This window comes from Gopherus flavomarginatus, chromosome 6, assembly GCF_025201925.1.
Source record: "Gopherus flavomarginatus isolate rGopFla2 chromosome 6, rGopFla2.mat.asm, whole genome shotgun sequence".
NCBI lineage: Eukaryota > Metazoa > Chordata > Testudines > Testudinidae > Gopherus > Gopherus flavomarginatus.
The window spans coordinates 62,700,635-62,715,506 of NC_066622.1; the positions used below are offsets into that span (position 1 = coordinate 62,700,635).

At 53.3% G+C, this 14,872-nt stretch overlaps 1 protein-coding gene across 3 annotated transcripts in view; it reads left to right on the plus strand.

The window, feature by feature from the left end:
• The window catches only part of DAG1 (dystroglycan 1), a 125,128-nt gene that overhangs the window by 85,017 nt on the left and 25,239 nt on the right, over positions 1–14,872 (plus strand). For all 3 annotated transcript variants that reach the window (XM_050960082.1, XM_050960084.1, XM_050960083.1), the window contains one exon: positions 6,097–6,488. In XM_050960082.1, the coding sequence (XP_050816039.1) occupies positions 6,207–6,488 (282 nt within the window). In that variant the 5' untranslated portion in view covers positions 6,097–6,206. The remainder of the gene's footprint in view (positions 1–6,096; positions 6,489–14,872) is intronic.

A 14,872-nucleotide genomic window follows, 5' to 3' on the forward strand; every position in this document is an offset into this window, starting at 1 on the left:
GCTCTCCAGCTTATCATACTACTGCAGAGCACAGAGCTCTTTGTATCTCTGTCAAATGAGATGTGGGTTGAGGGAGTGGGCTCGCGTGCACAGCCTGGTTCTTCCAATGACGGTCCCTATATGCATTACAAACATGGGTGTGCATGCATGCCATGCGCCAGACCCGAATAGTTTTGCAGTGTCCGTTGACCTGCTTATGCGTCATCTGCGTGTCTGTGTCCGAAGCTATAGGAGGCCATGCAGGTCAGCACCACTCCAGTTCCTCTTACCGTTGCATGGCCAGAGTCGGAACCCCTGTTCCTTGGTGCTCATAGCTCTGCTAATCCCCGGAAGGAGCATAAGGTGAAACACTGCTGTGAGCCTCAGGTACCACTTACCATCACGGTTGCTGGTCCACCACCGTCAACACCAGTGGGGTCCTCCGGACTGTCATGCCCGGTTCCCTGCATGCCAGCTCACCTGATACAGTTGATGTCCATGGCAAAGCTGATGGTCCCATACACCAGTTCACCACCTCACTCCAGTCCTCTGAACACCTTGCTGCTTTCCACTATGGCAGATGAATCTTTCCTACACTCCCGGAGTGGCACAACTTTCATCTGCGCACCACCAGTGCTGACGGTTCTGCCTCTGCCAGACCTGTCCTGAGTCTAAGTAGTTTTCCACGCCAGACCAATCCTTGACACCCGCACTCTCTCGCAGTCCATATCCCTGGCAATACTCAACCTATCCACCCACGTAGGACCCTGAGCTATAGTTCCATTCCCCATGTAGCCCACTGATGCCCAGTGACCACTACGCCTGGCCCTATTGGCCTCCACGTGACTCTGCCAGGATCATGGGGTGCCCCTTCTGGATATGAGGAGCCAGAAAAAAACATCTCTCCTGGGCAACACAGTTTGGGGAGGTGGGGAGCAGCCCTCAGTGGTGAAAACAGGTTAAGGACTATTTAGAAAAGCTGGACATGCCCAAGTCCATGGGTCCAGATCTAATGCATCCGAGGGTGCTGAAGGAATTGGCTGATGTGATAGCAGAGCCATTGGCCATTATCTTTGAAAACTTGTGATGATTGGGAGAGGTCCTGGACAATTGGAAAAAAGGCAGATATAGTGCCCATCTTTAAAAAAGGAGAAGCCGGGGAACTACAGATAGGTCAGCCTCACTTCAGTCGCTGGAAAAATCATGGAGCAGGTCCTCAAGGAAACCATTTTGAAGCACTTGGAGGAGAGGAGGGTGATCAGGAACAGTCAGCATGGATTCACCAAGGGCAAGTCATGCCTGACCAACCTCATTGCCTTCTATGATGAGATAATGGGCTCTGTGGATATGGGGAAAGCAGTGGATGTGATATATCTTGACTTCAGCAAAGCTTTTGATACTGTCTCCCACAGTATTCTTGCCAGAAGTATGAATTGGATGAATGGACGATAAGGAGGAAAGAAAGCTGGCTAGATTGTCGGGCTCAACAGGTAGCGATCAGCGGCTCAGTGTCTAGCTGGCAGCCGGTATCAAGTGGAGTTCCCCAGGGGTCTGCCCTGGGGCTGGTTTTGTTCAACATCTTTATTAATAATCAGGATGATGGGATGGATTACACCCTCAGCAAGCTTGCAGATGACACTAAATTTGGGGGGAGAGGTAGATACACTGTAGAGTAGGGACAGGGTCCAGAGTGATCTAGACAAATTGGAGGATTGGGCCAAAAGAAATCTGATGAGTTCAGCAAGAACAAGTGCAGAGTCCTGCACTTAAGATGGAAGAATTCTATGCACCACTACAGGCTGGGGACCGACTGGCTAAGCAGCAGTTCTGCAGAAAAGGATCTGGGGATCATAGTGGATGAGAAGCTGGATATGAGTCAGCAGTGTGCCCTTGTTGCCAAGAAGGCCACTGGCATATTGGTCTGTATTAATAGGAGCATTGCCAGCAGATCGAGGGAAATGATTATTCCCCTCTATTCAGCACTGGTGAGGCCACACCTGGACTATTGTGTCCAGTTTTGGTCCCCCCACTACAGAAGGGATGTGGATAAATTGGAGAGCGTCCAGCGGAGGGCAACAAAAATGATCAGGGGGCTGGGGCACATGATGTACGAGGAGAGGCTGAGGGAACTGGGGTTATTTAGTCTGCAGAAGAGAAGAGTGAGGGGGGGATTTGATAGCAGCCTTCAACTACCTTAACGGGGGTTCCAAAGAGGATGGAGCTAGGCTGTTCAGTGGTGGCAGATGACAGAACAAGAAGCATTGGTCTCAAGTTGCAGTGGGGGAGGTCGAGGTTGGATATTAGGAAATACTATTACACTATGAGAGTGACAAATCACTGGAATGGGTTACCTAGGGAGGTTGTGGAATTTCCATCCTTAGAGGTTTTTAAGGCCAGGCTTGTCAAAGCCCTGACTGGGATGACTTAGTTGGTGTTGGTCCTGCTTTGAGCAGGGGATTAGACTAGATCTCCTGAGGTCCCTTCCAACCCATATCTTCTATGATCATCATGCAGCCAGCACTGCGAGTAACACCAGTCCCAGCCTTGTCATCTCAGACAAGGCATTAATTCCACCTTCCCTCTCCCCTCTGGATGACCATAAGCAGTACCACAACCTACTTAGGCATGTAGCAAAGGCTCTCAACCTCATGGTGGAAGAAGTCCAGGCCCTGCAAAACCAGCTACTTGATATTCTCCAACCGCTGCCCACCCCTCCACCCCCCAAACTGTCCTTCCTATCCACACGGCCATCCTACAACTGGCATAGTTGGTCTGGCACACGCAGGCCTCTTATGCCCCTACTCTGAAGCACATTGAGCAGCAGTACTTTGTCCCATCCCAGGGTACGGATTTCATGCTTACACACAACTGCCCCTCAACGTCTTTGTGGTACACCCAGCGACTGAACAGGCTCAACAGCTACACCTTAAGGCTACACAACACTCCTGTACAGGGTGGCAAAGAAGCTGGACCTTTTAGGGTAAAAGGTTTATTCCTCTGTGGGACTTCAGCTCCATATTGCCAATTACGAGACTTTAAGCTTATTGACTCTCAGACCTTTCTCTGGGCGGACAAACAGCAGAATCTCCAGGTGCTGCTGGATGAGGGCAAGCTCATCCTCCAGGAAGTGGTTGGTGCTACTGACACTATGTCCTGCTGCCTAGTTACCAGTGTCATACTCTGCCAAGACTCCTGGTTTCAATCCTCCAGATTTCCTAAGGAGGTCCAGACCACTCTTAAGGACCTTCCCTTTGACAATCAGAAACACTTCAGTGACAAGATGGACAGATCTTCCCACTCCCTTGAGGATTCCCACATCACGCTGTGGTCACTTGGTATCTACACTCCGGCCCTGACCTGCAGGCAGCAACTGTCATCCTGTGCCCTACCAGCCCTGTGTTCAATGACTGCAGGAGTAGTCTTGCCAATGTCCATGCACTTAACGACTTCATTACCCCACCACTACTACTTCTGCTCCCTCAACTCTTCTGCAGCATCACTCCAAATAGCCACTTGACTCTTCCATTGAGACCTGCCAACCTCCTCCCCTGGTCAGCCTTGAGGGCTGTCTCAGCCTGTTCGCCCACATTTGGGGCAAGATCACCACCGATTGCTGGGCGCTGGACATCATTCACCAGGGTACTCAGTAGAGTTCCTCTCCTTCCTCCTTCATCACTCACCCTATGGTGATGTGGAGATCCCTCTCATTGTGATCTTCTCTGAGAGGAAGTGGATGCCTTCCTCTGGAAGGGCACCATAAAGTAGGTTTCCCCCGTTACCGGGGCCAAGGATTCTATTCCCCTTATTTCGTTGTTCCAAAAAAGGGGGATGGCTGCCACCTCATTCTGGACCTCCGCTTGCTCAACAAGTTCATATGCAAATTCCAGTTCTGGATGGTAATGCTCACTGTCATTATTTCATCCCTCCTCCAGGGCTCGTGGTTCATGGCTCTCAATATTAAAGATGCATATTTCTGCATCAGCATCCACACGGCTCATCAGAAATTTCTCCATTTTGCAGTGGGACATTCCCATTATCAGTTCTGAGTCCTCTCCTTCGGTATCACCACCGCTCCCTGCGTGTTCACCAAAGTTTTCACTGTTGTTGCAGCCCACATGCAACCCTTCAGCCACTCGGTATTTCCCTACCTGGATGATTGGCTCCTCATTGCAACGTCATGCACCTGCCTCCTTTCCACTTATCTAGACCCTTCACGATCTACTCACCAGCCTGGGTATCTGTATTAACAAGGAAAAGTCAGTCCTCATCCCTACCCAAGAGATCACCTTTATTGGGTTGCATGTGGACTCTATCATAGGCTGCACTTTCCTCCTGATGGACCGCTTTGCCACCCTCACCTTTCGTAACACCGCTACGCCACAATCCATGCATGCCTATCTGCTAATGCCTTTGCCTCCATGGCCACATTGTGGCCTGCACCTCTGTAATGCCCCAGGCACACCTCCATATGCAGTGCTTTCAACTTTGTCTCCAGTCAATCTGCAGACCTCAGACAGATTGTTTGGACAAGCTGGTCCTGCTTATCCGATTATTCCTGGCTTCCTTCACGTGGTGGTCCGATCTGTCCAACATCTTGGTCTGCATTCCAGTCACCCTTCCCGCTCCCTGCTCCGCTCTCACCACAGACACCTCCCTCATAGGATGGGATGTCCATCTGGATGGTCACATGACCCAGGACCTCTGCACACCACAAGAGGCGAGGATACACATCAACTTCTTGGAACTCCAAGCTGCCTGCTTTGTCTGTCAGGTGCTCCTCCTCCTCATAAGATCACGGCACTTTCAGTTGCTGTCAGACATGTCGGCAGTTGTGTATATCAACAAGCAAGGTGGCACCAGGTTACCCTCTCTGTGCAGTGGCTGTCCACCTCTAGAACTGGTGCATCAAGCACGGGGTCACGCTGCATACCATGCATCTTCCTGCTTGCTGAGCTGGTGCCCTGAGCCGGCCCTGGGTGGAGAAACTTATTGGATAGACACAATTCACAATTCATGGCATGGGGAGCTGCATTGCAGATCTCTGGCTATCACTCTGGGCCTACACAAGCTATGAGCACTGAGGGGAAAGGGGAAGGAACAAAGAGAGGGAATGAACTAGGAAGGAGGAGGAGAGCAAAAGATGGGAGTTGGGGCACCAACGGGAATAGAAGGGACCGCAGAGGCGGAGGGAGAAAGAACAAGCAGCTAAATAAGAGACATTGAAGGCAGGTCTATGAACAAGGAATGGACAGCACCTGATCCTGGCACAGTGCTAGGAAAGAGTGGTGGTGCCCACCCTATTTGGGGAGAGGGGCAGGACAGTATACGAGGAGGAGTGGAGTGGGGACTGGGGCGGGGGGATATGGTAGGGAGGGGAGTGTCCTGCATGTGTAGGGAGGTGCGCTGCGGGGCCCAGTGCATGCTTATTGCCCCACACCAGATTTGGCTGTGCATTGCTCATAGACTCTAGGACTGGAAGAGACCTCGAGAGGTCATCGAGTCCAATCCCCTGCCCTCATGGCAGGTCCCCCCTCTTGCCAGCCAAGAGGGTCTGTTCTGTACACATGCCTAATGCTGAAAGCTAGAGTTGGGGGCAGGTCTGGTTGAGGGGACTCATGGGCCTTCGGAGCAGAATCATTTGTCCTGCCTCAAGCTGTCAAGGTGGCAGCTTCCTGCTCACACTGGTGTACATCTCTTCAGGGACTTGTTCTGTGTAATTAGCATTTAAATTCATTGATGTCTTAGCTTGACTGCAGCTTTCCTGGAAAGGTCACCTAGTACCATTGTAGCTTTTGTCACTGCATCAGTTCCTCCTGCTCACACCCTGGGGTGTTCCTTACTGAATCACTGAGTGCACAGGCTCCAGCAGTTGGTGGCTGAGGGTCACCAACTGAGGGCTGAAAGGTCCTTGTTTCCATTGAGTGGTTGTACTCCAGTGTGAGCATGGGCTGCTAAAGGCACTTGCTCTCCACTGGGAATGGGCCTCTTGCATTTGCACAGCAGAGCTGAAAGGGAGGGAGGGCGGAGGCATTAGGCAAGTGGGCTTCTCAGCTATTCTTCAGTGCTCTTAAATGGGCATCTTTCATTTGCTGACCTGGCCTCTTCTTTCTCTCTCAGGTTCAGGAGACTCCCAGGATGAAGCTGCTGTGAGGAGCTTGAGGAGTCAGCACACAGGCTTTCAGGGCTCCCTTTCTGAGTGGAATACAGTATTGGAGTCTGCAGGAAAAATGACTGTGGGATTTGTACTGCTTCCTCCTCTGCTGGGGAGGACTTTGCTTACGCTGCTGGTGGTGGCTGCCTTTGTTCAATGCCATTGGCCCAGTGAACCTTCCGAAGTTGTACAGGACTGGGAAAACCAGTTAGAGGCCTCCATGCATTTTGTGCTATCAGATCTCCGTGAGACAGTCCCAGCAGTGGTCGGGATTCCAGACAGCTCTGCTGTGGTGGGACGCTCCTTCAGAGTCACCATCCCCACAGATTTAATTGCTTCCAATGGAGAAATGGTGCAGGTGAGAAATGCATCAGCCTGCCTCATCTCACAATCTCCTTCCTTGCAGTCGTGCCCTTGGGAGGGACTGGGCCTGTCTCCGCACTAGTGTGACACATGGGTTTGGACGGATAGGTCATAGGTGGTCATGATTCAGATGGAAGAAAGGGGGAGGCTGTTGGGTTTGGTGATAGGTGGGTGGAAGAAACTTCCATTTCCCTCTTCTGGAAATTCACTGTGTAGCACCCCCTCTCCTCCCAGTTACCTTCTTTAATGTCAGTCTGCTTACAGGTGTTGATGGACAGGTCTGGGTTCTTCTGGATGCCGCAACTCACTCAGCAGGGTGTATCTTCTCTATTATTTCCTATAAATGTATTTGGTGGTGCTTCCCTCCCTCCCCCCTTCCTGGCAGGGTCACCAGGGCAGCTTGGGAGGAAAATTCTAATTACAGGGTAATCCCCACTTACTTGCCAGGTAGTTGGAGACTTCCAAGAAATAACACAAATACATACAATATATTCAACACAATAATTATATTAAACAGGAGACAAATATAACAGGGTAAAACACTATTGTTAGGGTCACCGGTGCCCACACTGATAATACCTGTGACTTTCCCCAGTCACATGACCTGATGTAGCAAATATAAGATTAGTGTCCCATTGGTACATGTACTTTGTTGGGGTCCTTGATGATCTATGACCACAAAATTCTTCTCTGCAGTGGTCTAGCAGTGTGGCTGACTGGGTTCAGTACAGCCCAAAGGAATCACAAGTAGGAGGTGGTGGTAAGTCCCTCCACAGGTTTAATATGCATCAGGTTATAAAATCCCTAAACCCTTACTCCCTGGCTTGAGGACACAATCCAGGGAGTAGGATGTCCCCAATACAAGTTATCTGACTGACTAAAAGATGGTGCACTCACAAACTCCATGAATGATCCTCAGATGCAGAGATGACTCTAGACTCCTCAGTCACTGCAGAGAGGCAGATCTCCGCTGGCAGGGATCCTCTTCAGACAGGAGTCAGGGTGCTTCTGGTCCCAGAATTTCCCCTCACCACAAAAGGGTGCAGGGCTCAAGGTGCAGATTACACAACTATACTAAAATCCAAACTGTAGTTTCGTAGCCCAGCGTCCAGACACACTCACAGCAGGCCGCAGCCTTGGACTAGCAGCCAGAGCAGAGCTGACCATGTGGTGACTGGTCTCACCTAGGGAGTTGGAGGGCTAACGCAGCCTGGCTGGGCAAGTTTCCCAGCAAAACTCTACAAACTGGGAGTCATCAGTGAAGAGGGGAAAGCCCAGCTGAGGTATCTTGCTTTCAGGTCTCTAGAGACTAGTTCTCAGGGGGAACCCTGCATGCAGGCCTGGGACTCCCCAACTCCCCACACAGCCAATCCTGCCCTTGCCCTGTCTGGCTCAAACTGACTCAAAAATGGCTTCTCCACTTTCCTGAACTCCCTATTGGTTGCTGGGCAGACTCTGAGTCTGCCTTGGCTCCCTCTCCCTGAGCTGCAGCAGACAGAGCCCCAGGAATCCAGGTAATCTCCTTGGGGGTTACAACTGTTTTTCTTACTGAATTGAACTCCTTCATCCCAGAGTGAAGAGTAGAGGAGGTCTGATCCACTCTGTAGGAGCTGGTTTGGTTCAATGTCTGGTTGCATTTAACCTGTCATGCACCCAGATGCCCAAGCAAGGGGCACATGAATCACTGAAGGACAGTGACCCTCAGCCTCCCCTAGCCCAAGTCCTTGACTGATCCTCTGGCACAATGGGGTGACTTGTTTTACCATGGGGACAAAATATTGAGCGCTGGTGTGGTGCCATAGCCCAGACTCTGTTCTATGGCTGTGGCTCTTGAGTCCATTTGACACAGTGTGTCCTCCCCTTGCCCTGTGTCCCATGGGGAAAGCTGGGGACACTTCTCCTTGTCTGAGAGGAGCTATGATCAAACTATCTGCCTGTCCTCAAGTGTTGAGTCTATTGCCTTCAGAACTTGCAGGTGCTGTAGCTGTGAGAAATGAAAGTGTGAAAATGACACTGGCTAGGAAAGGATAGTGAGAGACAATCAGGATGTCACTATTCACTACTGGTGAGGAGTCCTCTCCAGGCTGGGTGCAGGGAAGACTGCTCCTGTACCCCATGCTTTTCTAGATTCACTGACAGCTGGGGCTGGACCATTTCCCAGTCTAAACCTGAGAGAATTACGTGTTGTTCTTCGAGTGATTGCTCATGTGTATTCCACAGTAGGTGTGTGTGCTTGCCATGTGAACTGGTGCCGGAAGTTTTTCCCTTAGCAGTATCCGTAGTGGGGGAGCCCCACTGCAACCCCTGGAGCAGTGCCTCTATATCACGCCATAAAGGGGGCTGCGCACTCCCCCCACCCTCAGTTCCTTCTTGCCGCCAGTGAAGGTAGACGGAACTTGTGCTCCAGCTTTGCTGTAGTGTCTTCCTTAGTAGTATGATCTTCGACCGTTAGTAGTTTCTCCAGTTAGTAGCCTGGCTCGGGGCATGCCCCGAGCCCCAGGCTTCAAGTCGTGCAACTCCTGTTGCAATTCCATGCCCAGAAGTGATCCACACTCCGAGTGTCTTCACTGTCTGGGCAAGGCTCATATAAGTGAGCGCTGTAAAATCTGTAAGTCCTTCAAGCCCCGGACTAAACGCGAATATGAAATCCGACTCCGGGCTCTGCTTATGGAGTCAGCTCTGGCCCCAGCGCCGACCCGGTGCTGGGCACTGCATCCTCGGTGCAGAGCGAAGCCCTATCCACCAGTCGGCACCGCTCCCCTGCCAGGAAGCAAGACAAGACCTAGCGGCGCCAAGACAAGGACAGAGGTGAGGCTGGACCCAAGTTGGGTAGCCCTCGATCATTCTGGGGACCCAGACCTCCAACTCGCACGGAGCGGAGTAGTCTGATCCCGTCAGCACTTGCCTCCGCGACGATGAGGATTCAGTCAATGCTGGAGGCAGCTCAGGCAGCATGCTCGTCATACTAGTACTGAGCGGGCCACCCAAGTTGGGGCCCCAGTCCCGAAGAAAACTGCCGCCGGGTGCCCACGAGCCCTCACCGGCCATGTCAGATGTTGAGGTCCCTGCTTGATCTGCTGGGCCCTCCCGAAGCCCACGTCAGGTTTCCACTCCATTGTCAGGGTTGCTTGGGAGCGAGTCGCTGGAGTCTTCCTCCACCCCTAGGGGACGCAGGTGCCGGGACAGAAAGTGTCGATGCTCCTTGTCCAGTTGCAGTGATAGCAGGTCACGATGCCATCGGCACCGCCAATCATACCATGGCGCACGCCATGCTTGGAGTGCATCCCAACAGTCACCGGCACTGACGTTGTAGCCGTGGTCACCGACGGGAGTCCAGAGAGAGCACCTCTGACGTTTGTCTCGTCGTCGTCGAGGTCTAAATCCCGGGGCTGGATCCGACATAGACAAGACCGAGCCACTCCTACGATGCCGTGCGATCCTCAGTCACTTCAGCCTTGACTTCCAGCCGTCCTTCCCCAGGCCGCACCGTCCCTCGGGAACGTGTAACCCTGGTTGGGCCTCAGCCGGCGCAATGGCAAGGGGCACCATGGCAAGAACAGTGGTGCCAGTGGGCACCGTGGCCCCAGGCGCCTGCACTGCCGGGGCCCCGCTCCGTGGCTGGGGCATCCCAGGTGCCCTCAGTGTCTCTGCCTCGGTACCGAGAGCAGTCCTCGGGCGCCAAACCACTGGCACCACACCCGGACCCGGACATGGAGTACGACCTACTGGCAGTGCCCGATGCCCTAGGCGTGGTACTGGTCATCTCGTCGGCACCGGACAAGTCCATAGTGGCACCATCCCCTCCTTCTCAGGAGGATTTCAAAGCTCATCAGGAGCTTCTCTGGCATGTGGCCACCAACCTCCAGCTCCAGGCAGAGGAGATGGAGGAGCCGTTGGGCAATTTGTTTAAAGTCCTGTCCTCCTTGGCACTGGTCCGCTTGGCCCTACTGCTTCACCAAGGGGTAACCAACATTTCAATCGCTCTGTGGTAAACCCCGGCCTCTCTGCTGCCCATTTCTAAGAAGGCAGAGTGGAAGTACTTTGCCCCAACAAGGGGACATGAGTATCTGTACACTCTCCCTACCCCGAACTCACTGGTGGTGGAGTTGGTCAATCACCGTGAAAGACACGGCCAGCCCGCACCCACCCCCAAGGACTAGGATGTGAGGAGGCTGGATACCTTTGGGAAAAAGGTTTATTTTCTTCTGCGAGTTTCCAGCTCAGGGTGGCAAACCACCAGGCACTCCTGAACAGGTATGACTTTAACGTGTGGGGCTCTCTGCCTAATTTCGAGCTCTCCCTCCAAGAGAAGGACAGGAAGGAATTCAAGGCTCTAATCGAGGGTGCGACAGCGGCAAAAGCAGCTCTCCAGGTGGCCTCGGATGCAGCTGACACAACAGCACGTTCGATGGCCTTGGTTATCTCCATGCGACGGGCATCGTGGCTTTCGCTGTCGGGGCTGTCCTGCTGTTTGACAGCAAAACATTATTTGCGGACCAAACGGATACGCATCTGCACAGGGTGAAAGACTTCCACACCACCTTGCAGACTCTCAGCCTGTATATCCTGCCAGCCAAGGACAAACCCAGGTTGCAGCCCTCGTCTCCCCCTGTAAGGGGCAGATATGAGCCCCCGCCTAAAAGGCCTAGGGATCAGAGTCGCAGGTCACAGCGCCAGTCCCATTCGACCCCTCAAAGGGAAAGAGGCAAGGGAAGAGGCATTTTTGACTCTTTGCGGGGGGCCACCTGGTCTGTTGCCAGGGAAAACCCCCCAATTAATAGAATTGGTTTTTGGCAACTGTTCATGGGTCTTCAGAGTGCATTGGTCCCATATAACATCGGACCGGTGGGTACAGGCTGCCATTCAGTGCAACACCATCACATCATCCTCTGTCCTGGGGTGTCCCCGGGGACCCAGAATACGCCCTCCTTTTAAATCAGGAGGTGACGCACCTTCTCACCCTAGGCGCGGTGGAGAGGATACCTTGGGAATTCCAGGGCAAACGGTTTTACTCCCAGTATTTCCTGATCCCGAAGGCAAAAGGCAGGCTCGGGCCCATCCTCGACCTGCGGAATCTCAACCAGTTTCTGGTTCTCTGCAAATTCCATGTGGTGTCCCCAACCTCTATTATTCTGTCCCTGGACCCAGGGGATTGGTTCGCATCTCTGGACCTCCAGGGTGCGTATTTCTATATCCACATTTTCGAGGGTCACAGGCGCTTTCTCCGCTTTCTGGTAGGGACAGACCATTACTAGTTTACGGTCCTTCCCTTTGGCCTTTATACGGCCCCCAGGGTTTTTACCAAATGCATGGCGGTGGTGGCAGCCCACCTCAGGAGGAACGGGCTGCAGATCTTCCCCTGCCTGGACGACTGGCTGCTCAAGGGCAAGTCTCGGTCCCAGGTGCAGGCGCAGATGGAATTCCTGCTAGATACCTGCGCGAGTCTAGGCCTAGTGGTGAACAAGGAAGAGTCCACGTTAGTCCCGGTTCAGCGCATACACTTCTTTAGGGCGCTGTTAGATTCCTTGGTAGCTACGGCCTCCCTCGCCCCGGACAGGTTCGAGACGCTCAAAGGTCTCATCACCTTGGTCACGGCCTTTCCAGTGACGACGACATGGGTGTGCCTTCAAATCCTAGGCCATATGGCAGCATGGATCTCCATGGTGTGACATGCCAGGCTCAGGATGAGGCCCCTCCAACTCTGGCTGGCCTCCCAGTATTCCCAGGCCAGGGACAACCTGGACAAGGTTGTCATGTTGCCACCCAATGTAGTAGCCAACCTGCAATGGTGGCCCCTCCCAAGCAACATGCTTCAAGGTATCCCCTTCTGGGAACCCCCTCGCTCACTAGCTCTGGCGTCGGACGCCTTGGACCTGAGATGGGGAGCCCACATGGGGATCTTCAAAACCCAGGGCAGATGGTCACCCTCGGAATTGCATCTGCACATAAATGTCAGGGAGCTCAGGGCAGTACACCTGACATGCATAGCCTTCAGCCAGCACCTAGGGGGGAAGGTGGTCAGAGTCTTCACAGACAATACGACCACGATGTATTATATCAACAGGCAAGGGGGCACGCTTTCCGTGGCCTTGTGCCAGGAAACCCAGCTCCTGTGGGAGTTCTGTATAGCCCACACCATCCTTCTGAGGGTTTTTCACCTGCCTGGCAGGCACAATATGCTTGCAGATTGGCTAAGCAGGTTCTTCCCCCAACAACACAAGTGGTCTCTAAACAGGGAGGTGGCCAGGCAGCTCTTCCTACAGTGGGGCACTCCCCAGGTAAATCTATTAGCCACCGTCCAGAATTGCCTATGTGCACGGTTCTGCTCCAGGGCGGGAGAGGGCGAAGGGGCGATATCGGACGCGTTCCTAATCCCATGGTTGGGCTGCCTGTTCTACGCCTTCCCACCCTACCCCCTGAATAGTCCATAGCTATGTGTGTTGTGGTCAGTACTTCCACTGTTCCTACACTCTGGGCTAGCCATTGTCCCAGTAGCACTCACAGGAAGAAGTTCAGATTAACCTCTTCCTCCTGTCTTCACTCCAAGCTGCTCTTGTGTGCTGTCGTTGAGGTCACTCTCTCCTGATGGGTGTAGGTCAGTAGAAGAGCAGGCTGCAGAATTTTTGAACTGGAAAGAATCAGTGACTTCTAGGCATGTGTCTAGAGGGCTGGGAACACATTACCAGCAGAAGGGTGATCAAGGAAACATTGTCACAGGGAGGAGAGCACAGCATCAGCTGGCTGGAGCAGAATATGTGACATGGTCTCAAAGCACAGCCTCCCCTGAATGCACCAAGAGTGTCCTAGTAATGATGAGCATCACATCCACCATGATGAATATTAAATGCCGGGACCTGATCCCCTTCCTTACAAGTCTTACTTTCCTAGGCAGGAGAGTATCTCATCTCTGTGTGCACTTCATGCTAAAGGAGAGCTAAGCACTGGAGCAGACTAACAGGACACTAGTAGAGCTGGCTGGGGGTGGGAGGGTCTCTATTTTGAGACTTTCCCCCACCTAACTGCACACCTCAGCAAACCGCCAATGGACTTTTACTCCCAGATTTAACCGTAAGACCCCACACTCTCCCTTTCTCCTGAGAGGGACCAAACCAGTACCAAAGAATCTTTCCTGAAAATGTACCCAGAGTGCCTCCTGCATACCTTTCTTCTTCTTCTTCGAGTTGTTGTTCACATCCATTCCAAGCAGGTTTGTGCGCGCCACATGCACGCCAGCTGGAAGATTTTTCCCTAGCAGTGACTGTAGGGTTGGCCCTGGTGCCCCCTGAAGTGGTGCCACTATGGCACCCTATAAAGGGGCCTGCCAACCCTCCACCCCCTCAGTTCCTTCATACTGCCGGTAACAGCTAGCTGGAACTTCTCTTGCTGTTAGCAAGTTTAGCAGTGTCCCATCCTTGTGTGTATAGTCCATGTATATAGTTAGTCTATCCAGATCAGTTGTACATAGTTTTTAGCTGTTGGGGAGGTCTCCCCCCATGTTCTTGTCGCCCTACTGAGGCATACCCGGGTCTCCCAGGTTTAAACTCTGCAAGAACTGCTGGAAGTTCATGCCAAAGATTGACCCGTACTCTGCTTGTTTGAGGTGCCTCGGAGAGAGCCACCAAAGGGACGGGTGCACTATTTGCAGGGGCTTCCATCCCAGAACTCTTAAAGACAGAGCACAAAGACTTAGAGTTCTTCTGATGGAGGCTGCCTTGTGGCCACCTTAGGACCCGGAGCCGGCCGATGCGGTGCCCAGCACATCATCGTCAGTGCGGAGAGCCCCGGCACCAGCATCAGGTCTTAGGGCCCAGCCCAAATCCTCCAAAACCCGGCACTGGAGAGAGTCGGGTCATAGGAAGTCGGCCTCAGCGCAGCACCACTTGCCCTCCCCGGTGCCCTCTAAGAAGGAGAGGCCAGTGAGGGAGCAGTCACCCCGCCAGGAGCTCCAGAGGCCCATGCTGTCCGCCGATACAAGCGGACAGGCTGGGCTGCAGCCCCTGGCTGCTCTGTCTACTGCCTCACCGGAGAGAGGGTGGTCGAGTCCGGAGCGACCAAGATCCCTGAACCTCAGCGGAGATGTGCGTCTCCCCTCGACGCCGGAGGCATTCGAGGCGGCCTCGGACTTGCTGAGACTCCCAGTACCAGCCTCCCCGCGTCGTGGCAGGGAGTTGCCAACCATAGCCCATCCCCCAGTACAGTCAAGGGACAAGCCGGCCATGATGTCGCCTCCCTCTCCACCCCGTGCCACCTGGGCAGCACTGGACCAGAGACACAGCTCCCCCTCGCCTCAGCACTGCTCTCCGGCGACAGCGGATGCCGCTCCCCCTCAGGTCCTCTTACTCAGAGACCTCAGACTCAGAGGCGGACTCCTACCGCTCC